Source organism: Mauremys reevesii, linkage group 3 (assembly GCF_016161935.1).
Source record: "Mauremys reevesii isolate NIE-2019 linkage group 3, ASM1616193v1, whole genome shotgun sequence".
In the NCBI taxonomy this organism is placed as follows: Eukaryota; Metazoa; Chordata; order Testudines; family Geoemydidae; genus Mauremys; species Mauremys reevesii.
In genome coordinates, this window is record NC_052625.1 from 145516302 (window position 1) to 145533168 (window position 16867).

The 16867-nt window shown below is 41.5% G+C and overlaps 1 protein-coding gene across 24 annotated transcripts in view; it reads left to right on the forward strand.

Annotated features, from left to right (window-relative positions):
• Positions 1 to 16867, forward strand: part of SNAP91 (synaptosome associated protein 91) — a 140875-nt gene that overhangs the window by 33980 nt on the left and 90028 nt on the right. For all 24 annotated transcript variants that reach the window (XM_039530044.1, XM_039530050.1, XM_039530049.1 and 21 more), the window contains exons 3-5: positions 2873 to 3015; positions 4582 to 4657; positions 13631 to 13733. In XM_039530044.1, coding sequence (XP_039385978.1) covers positions 2873 to 3015; positions 4582 to 4657; positions 13631 to 13733 — 322 coding nt within the window. The remainder of the gene's footprint in view (positions 1 to 2872; positions 3016 to 4581; positions 4658 to 13630; positions 13734 to 16867) is intronic.

Here is a 16867-nt window from a genome sequence, read left to right on the forward strand (position 1 = left end):
CATTATTACTCTACTTGGCTTTTCCCTTTCAACAGGTGAAAGATGTCATGTAGGACAAACTGTAGAGTGCTGCTGAGTCAGTTGAATACTTCTGTCTTTCTTTCCCCTCACCTGAAGGGAGTTTCAGATTAAAATGTACATACTGAGGAGTAAACATAGGAATTGGAAAATCTGGCAAGCAAAAACAATTGCCTTTAGTCACCTTCCCTTTGGTGCCATCTGTCTCATTGTCTTAAATAAAAATAGTTTATTATTCTCTGGGTTACTTGCATAGGCTTCTATTTCTAGGTGTTTACAAACTTACATGATGTCAATATTTTACATGCTTTCTCTGCCCTCCATCCTGCTGATATCTGTTACACTGATTCCTGATGCCTTGCTTCATGATTTGTGGGAATGAAGGGGATGGATCAGGTCATGAATTGTTTTCCTATTTTTCTTCCATCCCTCATGCTTTTCAATTTCACTGCTGCAGTAGGGCTTGTTCTGAGTTGCAGACCTTGTTTGTGGCACCAGCTAACAAGTGTTTGCTTGCTATACTTTACGCATAAGGATGGTCAGAAGTGTTTTAGTCTGATAAAACAAATTAGCTGAATTTGGTAGTGTGTAAACTAAACTGCTCCAGACTTTTTTGCTTTTAGGGCTTTCACTAAGTGAATAAACTCCACCCTTAATGTATTAGCATAGTGTTGTGAATAGACAAATGTCAACCTGATTGAACAGCAAAAATTCATCAAGTGGAAAGTATTTATTAGAGCTTTCTGAGAGCATAAAATGCTGCCATGCTGTCTTGGTGTAATGTGTAGGAGTGGGTGAAATGGCAATATCTTTGTGGAGGTTTTCCTGAGGCTAATTGGGTTGTATCACTGATGCACCAGTATTATGTAATTACTAGTGTGTATTTTGCCCTTTAGGAGCACCACTTTTAGCAAAGATCAATTAAAGAGGTGATACTAAAACACCACATTTTAATATACTGTACATTTAGAAAAGTGATTTAAATCATTATTGTCCCCTTAAAACATCTTTTAAGCCTGTACTTAAGGATGCTCTTCGGGTGAGAGCAGCAGGATAGGAGTATTTATCACACCATATACATCTAGTTCCACACTTCCCAGTTCTTGTTTCCTTTGGAGGTAAAACAGTTGTAAACATGACACAGATGTTCTGGTAATGGCTGAGCTATAGGTTATTTCAGTTTCCTTCTCCTAGTGACTTATATGAGCACATTGCCTATAAATATGTTTATAAATAAATTTTTGGTGGTTCCATTTGCTTTGGATACCATCTTCCAGATGACTCGTGTATTGTATTTCTTAGACGGTAAACCCTCCTCTGAATTTGGGTCCTAGATTTCCTTTAACAAATCCATTTAAATTTAGAGTAACATTCAGATTCAAACATCCTTGATTTTCATACTTCCAGTATCAACCAGGGAAGGCTGATATAATCCAGGGCCCACATTTGCACTTAAATCACTGGGAAATTGCCCTTGTGTATTGTACTGACTTTCAAAAGTCTCTCACTTCCTATAGTCAGGGCTTAATTTGTGCCAAGTCTGAGCCCTGGCACCTCTAGGCTTGCCACATCTGTTATGAATGTAAAAAATTTGCTTGAGAACCAGCACCTTTCTGAAACAGATGGATCGGGGAGGACTGGGTTTACCAGTAATGCTGTAGTGGAAAATAAACATCTCCTATCTCTCTTGTGGCTGGGAAGAGTGCTTGAATTCCTTGTACATGCTCTCCTTGCACCAGGCTCTAACTTTGGTATCTGGGTATCTGATATAGAATCCCACAACCATAGTGTGGTGTGTTGTTTTTTTTGTTTGTTTGTTTGTTTTTTTCCCCTTCCCCAGCACCAGATATTTCTATATATTCTACTCCCCACTCCACCCCAAAGCCTCTGAGTTTTGAGGGTTTGGTTTGCACCCATAATTAACTCAATGTATGCATCTGCTGGTCGAAGCTTTCATAAGTTAAGAAAATGGCTTACATAAAATCAACATCCTTATCACTCTTTTTGCTGCCAAAAGCTATGGAGACACTGGACGATGTCACTGCAGCAGTTAACATTTTGAAGGATAGCTTTACAACAAGAACTAGAAACTCCTCTGAAAATAAAAGTTAAATTCTTCAATAACAGATATCAAGCTTTCTTTGGCCTACGTGAGCAGAGTCCATGGGGTCACTTATGATTCTCAGGAGACATGGCATTATTGGGTTTGCACCCAGAAGTCTATTACAGAGAACGTGACCATTAAAATATTGTCCTGGCTGATATACCCTTGGTATTCTGGTGAGATCTGCAAAGGCATGCTGGCATGCCTCTTAGGATTGGGCTACACTGCAGTTAGACACCCATGGCTGGCCCGTGCTAGCTGACTCAGGCTCACAGGACTCTGGGTAATTGTGGTGTAGACATTCAGGCTCAGGCGGGACCCTGGGCTCTGTCACTTTCCTACAATGCAATTAAACAGCCTCTTAGCCTGAGCCTTGCGAGTCACCTGGCATGGACCACCTACAGGTTACTTGCAGTGTAAACTTATCCTTAGAGCCTGCTTTACTAGATAACCACCAATAGTTGGTCTTATCCTCTCACCTACTTCACATAAGACCAAAATTTGTCTTTAAATCCAAAGTAGCTTTTGATAACTTAGAATTGAATTGGTATAACTTCTTTGATCACCCTTTTAAGAATGTTGTGTTGGGGTGGCCAGAACACTCTCACAGCCTTGAGGATAGATACTATAGTAAATGTCTTTGGACTCTTGTGTTATCTGTCATTATCAGTCTCATTGAAACTCCTAGTCTAGTCTACCAGATGCTGTTTGTCTTTTCTGTACTTATTGTAACAAGTTTTTTTTTAATAGATTTGATCCAGGCAACCAATGAGACCAACGTTAATATTCCTCAAATGGCTGATACTCTCTTTGAGCGAGCAACAAATAGTAGCTGGGTGGTGGTGTTCAAAGCCTTAGTTACAACACATCATCTAATGGTTCATGGCAATGAGGTAAGCAAATGGAATTCTCATGAGACTGTGTTTACCCTGAAGAAATTCCGGGATAGGTCATTGAAAATTTAAAAGTAACTTTTTTAATTGTTTTAATTGTTCAGTGTTTCATGAAAACAAAGGACTACACTTGTCAATTGCTACTTTCCAAACTTAATTTGAAGCTGGAGATATTGAGAGCCAGTACAGAACTAGCAGTTAGGCTTTCCTTCCAGCAATTGTAACTTGTCAACATAATAGATCAGGTAATCATTCAGTCTTTAACTTCTGCCTCATCTTAATTCTGTGTAACTTTAACTTTAGTTTCTAATTTTTAAGCTGTAACTTTGCAATATGCTTGTTTATGACCATAATGACTGAGAACGTCTTAAGGGAAAAAAATAGGTAGGGGGAAAACTCTAAATGTTGTGGAATCCTCACTTTTGCATGCCTCCTGTGACTGGTTCTCTGATATAGGTCTTTCTGACCTCTGTTAATGGGTTCTGTTTTGCCTAAAACTTGAATTTTATACTAACACAGCATTACCCATTTCATTTTTATTCATTATATAGCCAGAACTCTTTAGACCATTGTCCTAGTGAATGTCTGCTATACAAATGATTATCCTTTCTCCACTGTATGCAAATTTAATAGCATCTCTCAGATTATATTTTCCTAATCCTTGTTTGCGTTAACTTCAGATAGTTTTTCTTTAATTAGTGGCTCTTTAAATATAAAACTTCATAGAGCGAATTCAGCCTCTTTACAATTGTACTTTGCATGTGGAAAGAAATAATTCTTCTCTGGCCTGCCACTGTGTGTGCGCACGTGCATGCGCCATACACTTGTCTCTATGTAGCTGCATCACAATTCCTAGTCCAACTCCATTTGTCTGTCGCACCAAATTTTTGTAGTTGGCTACTAGGGTGACCAGACAGCAAGTGTGAAAAATCAGAACAGGGTGGGGGTGGGGGTAATAGGAACCTATATAAGAGAGACCCAAAAATTGGGACATCTGGTCACCCTATTGGTTACTAATGTGCTTTCCCATTTTTGCTGTCTTTCTGCAAATGAAGCTCTCCATATATATGCAATGCCTAATACAATAGGACCCTGATCTCAGCCGGGACTCCCAGTTGCTACTGTAATACAAATAATCAGTTTAATAGCATTATTCTATTAGTTTGCAAGTGGGCAGAACAGAGATTTTGTTGCTCCTTAACTGTCTTCTACCTTTTTATGTCCACCAGTTAGAGGAAGGGCAGGACAGTAGAGTAGTCTAAGTTTCATTTTATGAGTGCTATTAAAACTGTTAAGGAGAACAATCAAGCCTCAAGCCAAATACATAGGTTCTAACTCCCTCCATATTACCAAGTTTTGAGGAAGTTCTAATCTGGATCCGGCTATGTTACTTTGACCATCTATATCCACGTGAGTCAGAGTGGCTCAGGTCAGTTAGCAGGAGATCAGCTGAATCTTCCCTTTATATGTACATATGATCATCTCTAATTTCTACCTGCTTGCAAATCTGAACTGGAATGAAGAGGTAAGGGAGAGGAAATTGACTTGCATTTTTGTGTCTTGCAGAGATTTATTCAGTACTTGGCATCTAGAAACACGCTATTCAATCTCAGCAATTTTTTGGACAAAAGTGGATCACATGGTAAGAATGTGTTCTTCTGTCTGTATTAAACTTTAGCAATAAGATACTGCTAATATGTCGTAGGCCTTGCTAATCTATATTAGTAGAGACCCATTGAAAATTATGAATTAGGGAGCATGTGAAGCCAAAATGGGGATAATCCATTCTAAAATGGATTTCATTTGACAAACTTACATTTTCTTTGCAGGTACAACACTTTTTGTAAATGTAATGAAGCCATAAGGCTAAGTGAGATGAGAGGGGAGGGGTAATAATTGAAGCTCCCATACCTTATGATTCAAAACAGAACCTTTCAAATGGGAATAAGGCAGGGTATCTTATCCTATTAATTTATCTCTCTTTATTATGACTGGATGTAATGGAAGTTAGAGATGGAAAGTGGCAACTGGCTTTATATATAAAAGCCTATTCTGAAAGATACAGACCATCTCCCACAGTATTCCACAAGAAGTGACGGAGTCCTCCTTATTAGGAGCATTTAAGACTGAATGAGAAAAGACACGTTTGGGAACAATTTCTCATTTACAGTACTTCCCAGGATGGATAAAATTAATTTTAAATTTAATGTTAAATTAATTTTATCCATCCTGGGAAGTACTGTAAATGAGAAATTGTTCCCAAACGTGTCTTTTCTCATTCAGTCTTAAATGCTCCTAATAAGGAGGACTCCGTCACTTCTTGTGGGAGATGGTCTGTATCTTTCAGAATAGGCTTTTGTTTTTATTGTTACACACCAAGGAAGGTGGGCAAGAGGAAGTTGAGGAGGACAGACAAGGCCGGTGCAACCATTTAGGCGACCTAGGCGGTTGCCTAGGGCGCTGGGATTTGGGGGGCACCATTTTCTTCGGCAGCGACCGCGGCGGCCGGATCTTCGGCCGCCCCTGTCGCCACCGGCATTTAAGTGGAGGGAGATGGGGCAGGGGAGCACGGGGAGGGCCGCCTGCTGCAAGGGGGGGGCATGCAGGGGAACTCCCCGCCCCACCTCCTCCCCAAGCACGCTGTGGCTGCTTCACTTTTCCCGCCTCCCAGGCTTGCGGCGCCTAAGCTGATTGGTGCCGCAAGCCTGGGAGAGAGAGAAGTGAAGCAGCGATGGAGTGTTCGTGCTTGGAGCAGGAGTGAGCTGGGGTGGGGGGGGTGACTCAGGATAAGGTGCTGCCACAGGGGGGCACCTCAGGGCAGAGGGGGGGAGCTACCGTTGGGGGCCGGGGGCGCAGGGTGGAAGTTTCGCCTAGGGCGCAAAACATCCTTGCACCGGCCCTGAGGACAGAGGGGCCAATCAGATGTGGGGGAGAGGATGGCAAGTTGGCTTGAGAAAGTGGTTGAACTGTAATTCTGCATGGATTGCTGAACTTTGTAGTGGGCTTGCTTAATATGTTGCGATTTTTAAGCTAAAAGTTCTCTGTGGGTGGAATAAATTCCCTCTCTTAATAGAAGGAATTATAAAGAATTATATGAATGGCTTTAGGAATGTGTGCAGGAAACACAAATGCTGGAGTGGTTGCTAGCATCAAAAAGATGTTTCAGTTTTTACCAAAAAGGACACCTCATAAAGAAAAAAAAATGTAGTGTTTTGCATTTTTGTTACAGATTCACACACGACAAGGAATAAAACTAGAGAAGAACATATATTTAAATGGTTGAGCTCCATGTGTTTGAATTCCTGCTAATGCCTAGATAAGGGGGAGTAATTCTGCTTTCTATGTTGACACATTCTCCCCACCCCTATTCTTGTCCTCCTTGCTTAGAGGTATCTTAAACTGTATATTGTGGTAAAAGTTTATAAATGTTAATGAGACCCATAATCATAGGGTAATATATAAAGTTTGGGGAGCTGTCCAGGGAATGCTGTGGTGATGGGCCTGATCTTAGTAAAGATATTAAACCTGCTACTTCAAGATCACTAATGAAACTGGCAGTTGATATTGAATTGGAAGGAGAGGTAAATACTACTGAAGATGGAAATACAGGCAGAAAATAAATGTTCATCTTGGAGAAAATCCAAAACCTAGATTCTGTACCTTATAGGGAAATGTGGAAAGATTTATGGGTGGTGAGGGATGCTAATTATACCTGATAAGCATGGAGATTTAGCGACAGAAGAAGGCCAGGGCAGTTTGGGGCTGCATAGACAGTGGTATCACAAGGGGGGGGGGTCATTGATAGCACAGAGGTAAGCACCATTGAGGCTACTAGCTCTCAGTTCTGGTGCTCAGCTGGGGGCATCAGTTTCAGGGAAAGTCCAGCTCCTATATATAGCCTTGGAGTACGGTATCCTAAGTCACTCTGAGAGGATGGTACATGGACAGCCTGGTCAGCACTAAGAACAGAGAGGCTGGAGCATGCTCAGCCAGGATGGAATCTTTAGTTGCTGAGCTAAAACTCTTAATCTACACCTCTCACCAAATGAAAATTAGAAAATCAAACAAAGGAGCAACCAAAGCCCTCTCTTTGCTTGGCTGTCCTTTGCAAGCATGTCTCTGGATAGGCTTGAGGCACCACTTTTGCATATAGGATGAGCAGTCTGGAGTAATGATTCTTTGCATGCCGCTCCCCATTTTGCAACTGATGCTCTTGACAGTTTTACACAATTTTCCATTTCCAATGAGGCCAGTCCTCTGACTTATACTAGCCTTGTTCTAATGTTAGACTACCAGTTTTTACTTCAATCTAGTAGAGAAATATAATCTACCATATTAGAATAGAACCCTATACTTCAAAGTGTTACAGTAGCGCAATATCAAATACTTGCAAAATCCATCTTTCAGTTAAGAGCAAACCTCTGCTGTTTTGTGCTTCACCGATATGTACCAGTGAGACCTTTTGTGCTGGCAGAGATCTGTCCAGAGTTGATGGCTGCCCACATGCCAGTGAAGGAGTCATGTCTGTCTGTCTCTCTTGCGTTTGTGTTGGGTTTTTTTGTTTTGTTTTGTTTTTGTTTTTTCCTGGTCCCACTGTGCCATGACTTCACTGGGCCAGACTATAGACTTCTTTGGGACTTGTGATCAGTAGGTAAATGCTGTGTCTCAAAATAGCTTCTTTGAATCCATCCTTTCATTTAAACAAACATAATGAACAGAGAAAAGGGGTTACAACAACAACAAAGCCTATTTGCATTAGGGTTGCCAACCTTCCCAGTTTCACTGGAAGTCTCCCAGAATCAGGCTCGATCTCCTGTAGGCTATGGAAGCCAAACTGGGAGATTTTTTAGGCTGCCAAATGTCCAGTAGTCTCCTTGCCTGCCCTGGCCCCATACCACTCCACTCCCGGAAGTGACCGGCATGTCCCTGAGCACCAACTCCACAGCTCCCACTGGCCGGGAGCTGCAGCCTATGGGAGCAATACCTGCAGGGAGGGACAGTGTGTGGAGCCTTCTGTCCCCCCCACCCCACCCCCAGGGCCCCAGGGATATGCTGGCTGCTTCTAGGAGCAGCATGCGGAGCGGGCAGTGCACGGAGCCCTTTGTCCCCACTTACCTCGGGTGGCTCCCGGTCAGCGGCACAGCAGGACTAAGGCAGGCTCTGCCCCTGCAGAGCCATTGGCCACAGTTCCCAGCCAGTGGGAGCTGTGGAGTCAGCACTCGGGCCATGGGCAGCACGCAGACAAACCTGCCCCCCGCTCCCTCCCACCCAGGCAGCAAGGATGTGCCAGCCACTTCTTGGGAGTATGCGGGGCTAGGGCAGGCAGGGGACTTTGTCCGTGGTGCAGTGGGGCTGAGAGCTGCCCGAGGTAAGTGCCGCCCAGCTGGAGCCAGCACCCTCTCCCACACCCCAATCTGTTGCCCCAGCCCTGAGCCTTCTCCTGGAGCCTGAACTCTGGGCTGAACCTGGGACAGGGGTTGCGGTGCAGAGCCCCCTCCCACACTCCAAACCCCCAGCCCATAGCCTGTACCCCCTCCCACACCCCAGCCCCTTGCCCCAGCCTGGTGAGGGTGGGGGGAGAGCAAACAGAGGGAGGGGGGGACCTTAGAAAAAGGGCGGGGCCTCAGGAGTGAGGCACGACAATGGTATTTGGGTTTGTGTGATTAGACAGTTGGCAATCCTAATTTGCATGTTGTTTTACCTAACTGCTTAGGTAGATCTAACTTACCTCCCACATCCAAGAGTGAAGGGGCAGCATATCTTGAGCAGTCACTGACTCCTTCTGACCCCCTCTCAAGCTCTTTCATTTTTCCACCTGAAATGTCCCTGAGGCCTCAAGCTGGGACCTTCCACCTCCAACCAGAGTCTTGATGCACACTGGTGGAAGTAGGCCTCAAAGAAATTGACACTTGTTTTAAGTATTAGTGACTGAGTTAATCGATTGTCTGCCTTCTGACTGGGCAGCAAAATAATATCGGACTGAGGTAATCCTCTGCCCCTATGTAGCAGACAGCATGACAGTAATAGAGATGCACACAATCTAGAGAATACCTATCTCCCACATTCTTAACAGTAATTTATATTAAGCCAGTTCTTTAGAAGAAATCAAACTTTTATGAATATAGGCCTTGAAGTTGGCATTATTATTTACAGTAGGCCTTGGGACACAAGATTTGGACCAAAGAGAGTAGCATTGGCCTAGGGACTACAGTAGACTCCCAAGTTTCTCCCTTCCAAGCTGGAACCAAATCTGCAGGAGGCCCAGCCTAAAGAATTAAAAGGACAAAGTCCAAAATGCAGACATCTACCCAGTACAGAGGATGTTCTCCTGCCAGAGGAGAACAGGAAAACCCAGAGAAAAGGTCTAGACAACAGAATAACTGAGCATAATGTTAAAATTCCCCCCCATTGTTATTGTTTTAATGTTACTCCTTTAATTGAACTATCCTACACATGCAGTCTTGTCTCATCTCTGCCATATTGAGAGTAAAGACCCTTCCTTTTTATTTTGAATTCTGCATGTGAAAATTTGTACTTGGGTATGAACACTACATGTTGGATGCCCAGGTGGTTTTTAGTTGGCATGCACACAGCACTTGCTTTTTGGGAAGGGGGTGATGTGGTTTCCACAGCTGTAAAAACTAACATTTCTGTGTACCACGGCTCAGACTCATGGCCAGGACACAGGGCTGACTCTAGGTTTCTTGCTGCCCCAAGCAAAAAATTTGCCGCTCCAAGAGCGAAGCTGCCCAACCAAAAAACAAACAAACGAGTGGTTGGAATGCTGCCCAAGCGCGCAAAAAAAAAAAAAGCTGCAACTGGAATTGTGCCGCCCCAAGCATGTGCTTGCTTTGCTGGTGCCTAAAGCTGGTCCTGCCAGGACATGACAAAAATACTTCTGGATGTTTTTGCTGAGAGGTAAATTTTATGGACCCTGCTTCTAGTTGCTGGAAGAGGTGGTGTGTGCAGCAGAATTCAAAGAATCAAACATTGTGTGTGTGGGCAGGGGGAAGAGTGATGGTGTAAGTTCTTGAAGGTGGATATCTTTCATCTACATGAACAATTTGGTGGACACAAACGCTGCCTTGAATATTCTTAATTTGAAAATGGTGGTAGTGTCAGGAGAAATATTCAGTATCCAGTGCAGGAATTCAGAAAGGGAAGGGTATGGGTTGGTTAGAATGGCAAGAGGTATCTTAGTTGCTAGCTGGATTTTTCCTCCACTATCACTTGCAGTCAATAGAAATTGTTAGAGTGGCATTGTCATCAACCCTGATTTATGGTCGTAATAACCAGGAAGCTAGCATGAATATTTCTTCACAACATGTAAATTATCTTATGGAGTAGACAATCTGAATCTGTGGTGATCTCTTCAGACCAAAGAAACTATAAACGGATTGCAGTACCATAAATTTTCCTTCTCTTTTTCCAGTCTTTGGCTAATTTGCGAACACAGTATATACTTGAAGCTCCGTTGGAAATTGGAGCAATTACGTGTAACATGATCCATAACCCTGGGGTTACTAAAACAGCTGGGATCACTTGAGTTCCCTCTTGACAAAGGTTTTGCTGTAAGGCAGCATGAACTAACACCACCTTTTAAAGCCATGCAATAGTTCTCCCAATACAGAAGGACCTTCAGAAGCAGCAAATTATCACCTGGTATCAACCTTCCTTTCCTAACTAATTGAAAAATAATTGCTTTTTGCAAAATTCTCAGTCTTGAACTACATCTGTCCAACCAGTGAAGTTTCAGGCCAACATATGAAATAAACATACTAAGTTCACCGATGGATGACCTACTCTTGCCCATTGACTGACTGGGGTAGGACACTTCATCTCCTATTAGATCTTAGTATTAGGCATGTGGCAATTTTCCAAAAAGGGCCATATATTTGGAGTTTAATGTATCCATCCTACACATACCCACATCACGTATATAAAATAAGCTTTCACTTGCACAAATACAGACGGATATCATCTTCCTTTCCAAATGTAAACGGATGGACATCATACCTAATGGACTAAAGGTAAAAAATCCACTGCTATCTACATACTACACAGACCACAGTGAAAAATTATATTTAGTTGAGGTATGATGTGGAGCTGTTAAGTACTGCCATAAGCCTGCAGGCTAGGTAAAACAATGGTACCCAAAATGTCACTTTTTGCAAGTTCCAGAAACACTGTAATATGGCTGACTAATTTTTGCTGTTTACATTATTTCAACACCTTAATGTTAATATTGGTCTAACACTGCCATTTGGTAGCTATTTAAAATATTGTTTATTGTCTTTGCATGGGAAAGCCTCCCCCCTTCCCCCAAAATGGAGCTGTTTAGCATGTTGGAAAAATGGTGGTTCCTCACTAGTACTGCAAAAACTGAACTAGGAAGAGTCCCAGGGAGGGGTGTTCATTCCAAATGGAATTGTACCACTTAATGCTGATGGAAATATCATTCATGAAGGAGATAATAGAAATATATCCTCCAGAGACAACTATTGATATTAGGATATTTTGGGGGAGACAAAACATTGCTGGACTTTCTTTTTGATTCTGATGTATATGCAGCTTGTATTGCAGATCAGATACTTGCTGGTAAGCAATTCAGCCATTCTCTACATGGCTTGATTCTAGCATTTGAGACCCTGGGTGATCTGAAACTTCTTTATTCATTGTTAAATGATGTGAGCAGGGAGGAAATACTCCAGCACTTTGTCAAATGTTGGCTGACACTCGGAACGTGTTTCAGTTCTTGAAACCTGTCTGTTAAAGAGCTCGATGCTATAACTCTGCATATGCTGCTATTGAAGTTATTTCAGGGAGGGTGGTCCATGGTATGCCCTGTCCCCTATGTTCAATTTTGGAATCGTTTTCTCCAACTCATACTTTTAAATGTCCAAGTAGAATAAGATGGTTTTTGGAAACTTCAGTTACACACACAATATGCTATGCTTCAATATTTCTTTACTACAAACTGGACCTACTATGTAAGGTAAATATCAGTCTATATTCTTGATATCCCTGAAGAAGTACAGTGCCTTTGAATGTGTGGAATTTTATATGCATCAGGTTCCTGGATCTTTCAATGGAATTTGGAGTGACATGGGAACAACTGTCAAAGGGTGGAGTGGGACTGTAGGACTGACCAGAAAGAAACTAGCTCTTGTCAGGTGGACTCTCTCATAACACAACTTGAATATGAAAAAGCTATAAGAACAAGAAGTAGTGAGGACAAAGTCAACAAACAAGTCCTTGCCGCTAAACTGAAGAGGTATGAAGAGCATGTTACAGCTTTGCAATATTGCTGATGACATGGTTAGTAAAACACATTTGACCCCAAATCACATCTAGAGGTTCCTATCAATGTTATTTACTGGACAACATGTAACATCAGATGTACAAGAGTTTCTACTCAAAATAGCAGATTCTGTAGAAGAACAAATAGAGCAATTTGTGACAGGTGCACTTTATCCTGATGGGACCCATAGTTTCTTCATTCCAGTCAAGAAGTCCGGCATCAATACCTTGATGACATAGCCAAGAAGACAAATTTAAGTCTGCCAAGGAAGAGACAATCATAGCAGTCCAGAAACTGTTTTCTGAAGAGCCTGTCATTGGTGAGATATGGATGATTTTTCAATGGCAACTGTTCTTAGGCACAGGTCCTATTGGGTGACTGTCTCTCCTTCTCATTGTTCCATCAGCATAGAACAGGCAAAGCTGAATAGGACATCAACTGGAAGCTCAAACTGAAAGGATCCATGATCCAAGAGCATTCAACAAAGAAACCGCAGTATATATCAGAGGCCATGGCTGGAGACAAATTCCACACATTTTGATGAATTAAGGCAGGTCCTAAGAGGATGTGACAAAACTAATTCTGTAATCAAAGTCTGACAGCTATGACAACAGTAAATGAAATCTGCAGAAAGACAGAGCAGGACAGGATATGATGTCTGATGGAAGAAATACAAGGTGATTGGTGTGCCTCCATGGAAAACTTGTAAACATGTAATCCAACAAGCATCTCGTAGAGGGGTTTTACAAGTGACTATGGTTCAAAATGCCCATATGTGCAGGAGCACATCCAGTAAAGACATTTTCTTACTAGAGGCTTTTCCAATGGTGACTGGTCAAAAACTACTGACACTTGCTAATGGTTTTCAATTATGGTCACAAGACCAAGTAACATAAAAGCATGTAAACTGACTGATTTGGAACTTTTATTTTTATATAATATAAAAAGCAAGTGTGTGTGTGTGTGTGTGTGTTTTTATATATAATAGTATAACAAATAGAGCTGACTTTCACATCTAGTCTGGCTTGTGCTGTTGCTTAGCTAGTGAGCAGTGATTCTTGTACGAAGAACAAGTTTTGTTTTACTTTTACCTTTGTTTGATGGGGTTCAATGACATTTTCAAAACTGAGAATTCTTCCTATGTTTGAAGTGTCACTTTTTCATATGTAAGGCTGTCTAGTCTCAGTAGATTTTGCATAGAATGTAAATGATCTTAAAATGCAATATGCCGTTGTTCAGTTTTAGCAAATGGGTAAGTATCTTTATAAACAATTACACCAGTTTAACAAAATATGGAACTTTGTTTTATTGCAGGATATGATATGTCTACCTTCATAAGGCGTTACAGTAGATACTTGAATGAAAAAGCATTCTCCTACAGACAAATGGCATTTGATTTTGCAAGAGTGAAGAAAGGGTAAGCTGTTTGTTTACACATTTAAACTTAATTATGATGGGACTTGAGTGAAACCTGACTCTTCAGTCACTAAAATAAATAATTATCTAATGCTTTAATAAAAGGGCCTGGTTTAAGTACTAGTTGAACAGAAAATGAAAGATGCAACTAAATCTAAATATTAAGAAATAATTCAGTTTGTCAAGTAGTGGTAGTCCATACTCCCTCAGTGCAATCTTCAATGTCTTGAGCTGAGATGTGTGAAAACCCCTCAACGCCAACTGGCAGAGGGCACACCATACTGTAACCCTTATCAGGCCTGACACGCTCACTGCTCCCAACACAGTTATAATATGTATCTAAAGATATTGTATGTAAACTGGTGATGTCTGCTCAGGAATGTTATTTTGTGTATGTGTGGGTTGGGTATAAAGAGTTATGTATGTATGCTGGGTATATGATCTTGACATGTGGTTGGGAGGTGCGGAATGGATCCAGTCTTCCTTACACAAAAGAATGTGGTATTGCCTGGCTGGATTACACAGAGGTCAATGAAAGTACACTTACATATAAGGTAAATAAAACAGTCCAAGCTGCAGCTTAGTGAGTATACTGGGGGACAGAGTCTGCATCCCCAGGAAGTTATCCTGGCTCTTTAGACAGAGATAATGGACACTGGAAAAGATAAGGGGAACAAAGATATTCTAGTTATCCGTCACTTAAGCGACAAAGGGAAACGCACCCTCTGAGCCTGAGAAAGTTGGATCCCCCGGCCTAACAGGCTAGAGATGCTGGTAACTTGATTGGAGAACTGCTTAAGCAAAGATTGTAACTTGCTAAAATTAAGTTTTAGTCACTAGAAAGTATATTTTTTGTTCTTGTAATCATAGCTTGTAAACATTTTATTTTAGTATCACTGAAATCGCTATTCTTTGTTGAGAAACTTATTCTTAGCTTTACTACAAATCATATCTGTGCTGTTCTAATGAAGTATCGAGTGAGTCCTCAGCTAACCTAACAGGCTTGTGTGTACATTGTTTTTTGGGAGGTAGTGAACTGAATCTCTGTGCATGTCCAGTCTCTCTATGGACACTACAGAGACATGTGTCTGGGAACTCAGGAATTGGGAGGTCACAGATTTTATTTTTTTAAACTTGCAAGTGTTAAAGCGTTTGCTGGTGAGGCAGGCTGACTGGCATGGTAGGAAGCTGACATACCCTTCTGCTTCAGCAAGAGAGGTTTACTGTAGATGAGACTATAACATGGTGGCTTACAGTTCTGGATGTCCTGAGCTGTGTCACAATAAGTCAGGATGACGAAAGTGAGTAGAAAATCTGTATACAAGAGCTTTCAGTGCAGTGCTTTTTTGTTATGTTTAAAAGTGCTATTACATGTTTTTCTGCAGGCATATTGCATGTAGACACGGGAGAGAGTGCTATTGCTCTTAGTCCTGATGCTACCATATTTGGAAGGCTGTACACCATTCTTGTAGAAGATTATAGTAAAACAGTTCAAGCGCCACAAGAACTGGAAGACTAGACAGAGTGAAGAAGCTAAATTTTATACTTAAAAAAAAAAAAAAAAATGGAAGGGCCGATGGGAAATATTGTCATAGTTCCATTGCAGATGATGGCTATGGGAGATAGCAGCGCCCTGAAAAATATTTTTATAGTTTAAAAATGTTCTCAAAACTAAAAGCAAATGAGCAGTAGAATAGATTACGAAGAAAGATTGTTAGACCAGCTTGGTGAGAATAATGTAATTAGTTTTTCAGAACATACGGGATCAGATCAAATGAGCCAGCTGGCCTTTTCAGGCCCTACTAAATGTTAGAATTGTATTGTGGTAACTGGCATTTTACCATGTAGGCTGCTTTAAGTCTTGCTTGTTTTTTCTTAATAGTACTTTCTTGAGTCACTTGAACAAAATATTTTAACCAAGAAAAAGAAGGTTTTAACCTTCAGACGCGTTTTTAAAAAAACCTGTTTTTAGTTTTAGTTTGTAGGCTATCTCTACTCAAGCTATCCCCTCTGTGTAAAAAAAAAAAAAAAAAAAAAAAAGGGGGGGGGGGGAAGCCTGCATAAGGAGGGGCCCTGCAGCTTATCTGGCTCTGGATGAGGGACAGAAGTAAATTCTGGAGCTGAGGCTGTCCGCTGAGTGCCCTCTCTCCCAACTCCATCTGTTAACATAGGATGTTCCTGCTAACAGTCTCTAGCTGATCTCAACTGCTGAGTTGGAAAACCTAACAGGATGGCAGAGGTATCCAGGACCCAAACTAGAGGGCTTGCTAGATCAAACACAACATCTTGAACTTCTCTCAAACCAACTGGAACTAGCAAGTTTGGTAACAAACAGGCAAGTGTACACTGATGCGCCCCCAAAATACTCACAGTTGTGAGGCACCTCTTCACTGCCTTCCCGTAGCATCAAGGAATCTCATTTGTGCTTGCTATGGATCTGTTCCCTGAAACCAACAGCCTCTGGCAGCACAAACACTATTTTTCAGATATATATATCGCTCTCTCGCTCTCGCTGTAGGTAGCAATAGGTACATACCAATCCTGAGTCCTTGGAACATTCCCTTGCCCCTTTTCCCCTAGATACTCTCAAAATTACCAGGTCTCATATTCCCAAAGGAACAGTACACACCAGCTTGTGAGATTCAGCTCGGGACCATCACTTTGCTTAATATCACAGTGCTTAATATATTTATAGTGAAAGCAGTAATAAACTTACAAGAAGTAGTAGTTAGTAAGACTGTTTGAAACAAATGGTTACATAGAAAGCATGGTCATAACATGCTTTTTACAGACTAAACTTAACTAAATGTTTTCTTTTGCTCAGTCTTCTGCCGCATTTTTGACTATGGATGTCTAAGACTCTGCTTTCATGAATGCAGATATGCTGTCTGTTTACTTCCTAGGTGCAGGATACCAGGGTATCTTTGCCTTCTAGAATTACTCCTAAAGTTCATTGTCTTTACTCATAGACAGAATAGCTCTCCATGGCTTTGGGTTTTTTTCCTGTGTGCTTTCCTGTTGATTTCACATCTCAACATTTGACTGCATGTGTAAATAGACATCCATTGTGTTAGCATACAATGTTTAATTTATATCCCAATGGAGAGACAGACATTTCTTATCCCCTGTCTGGAG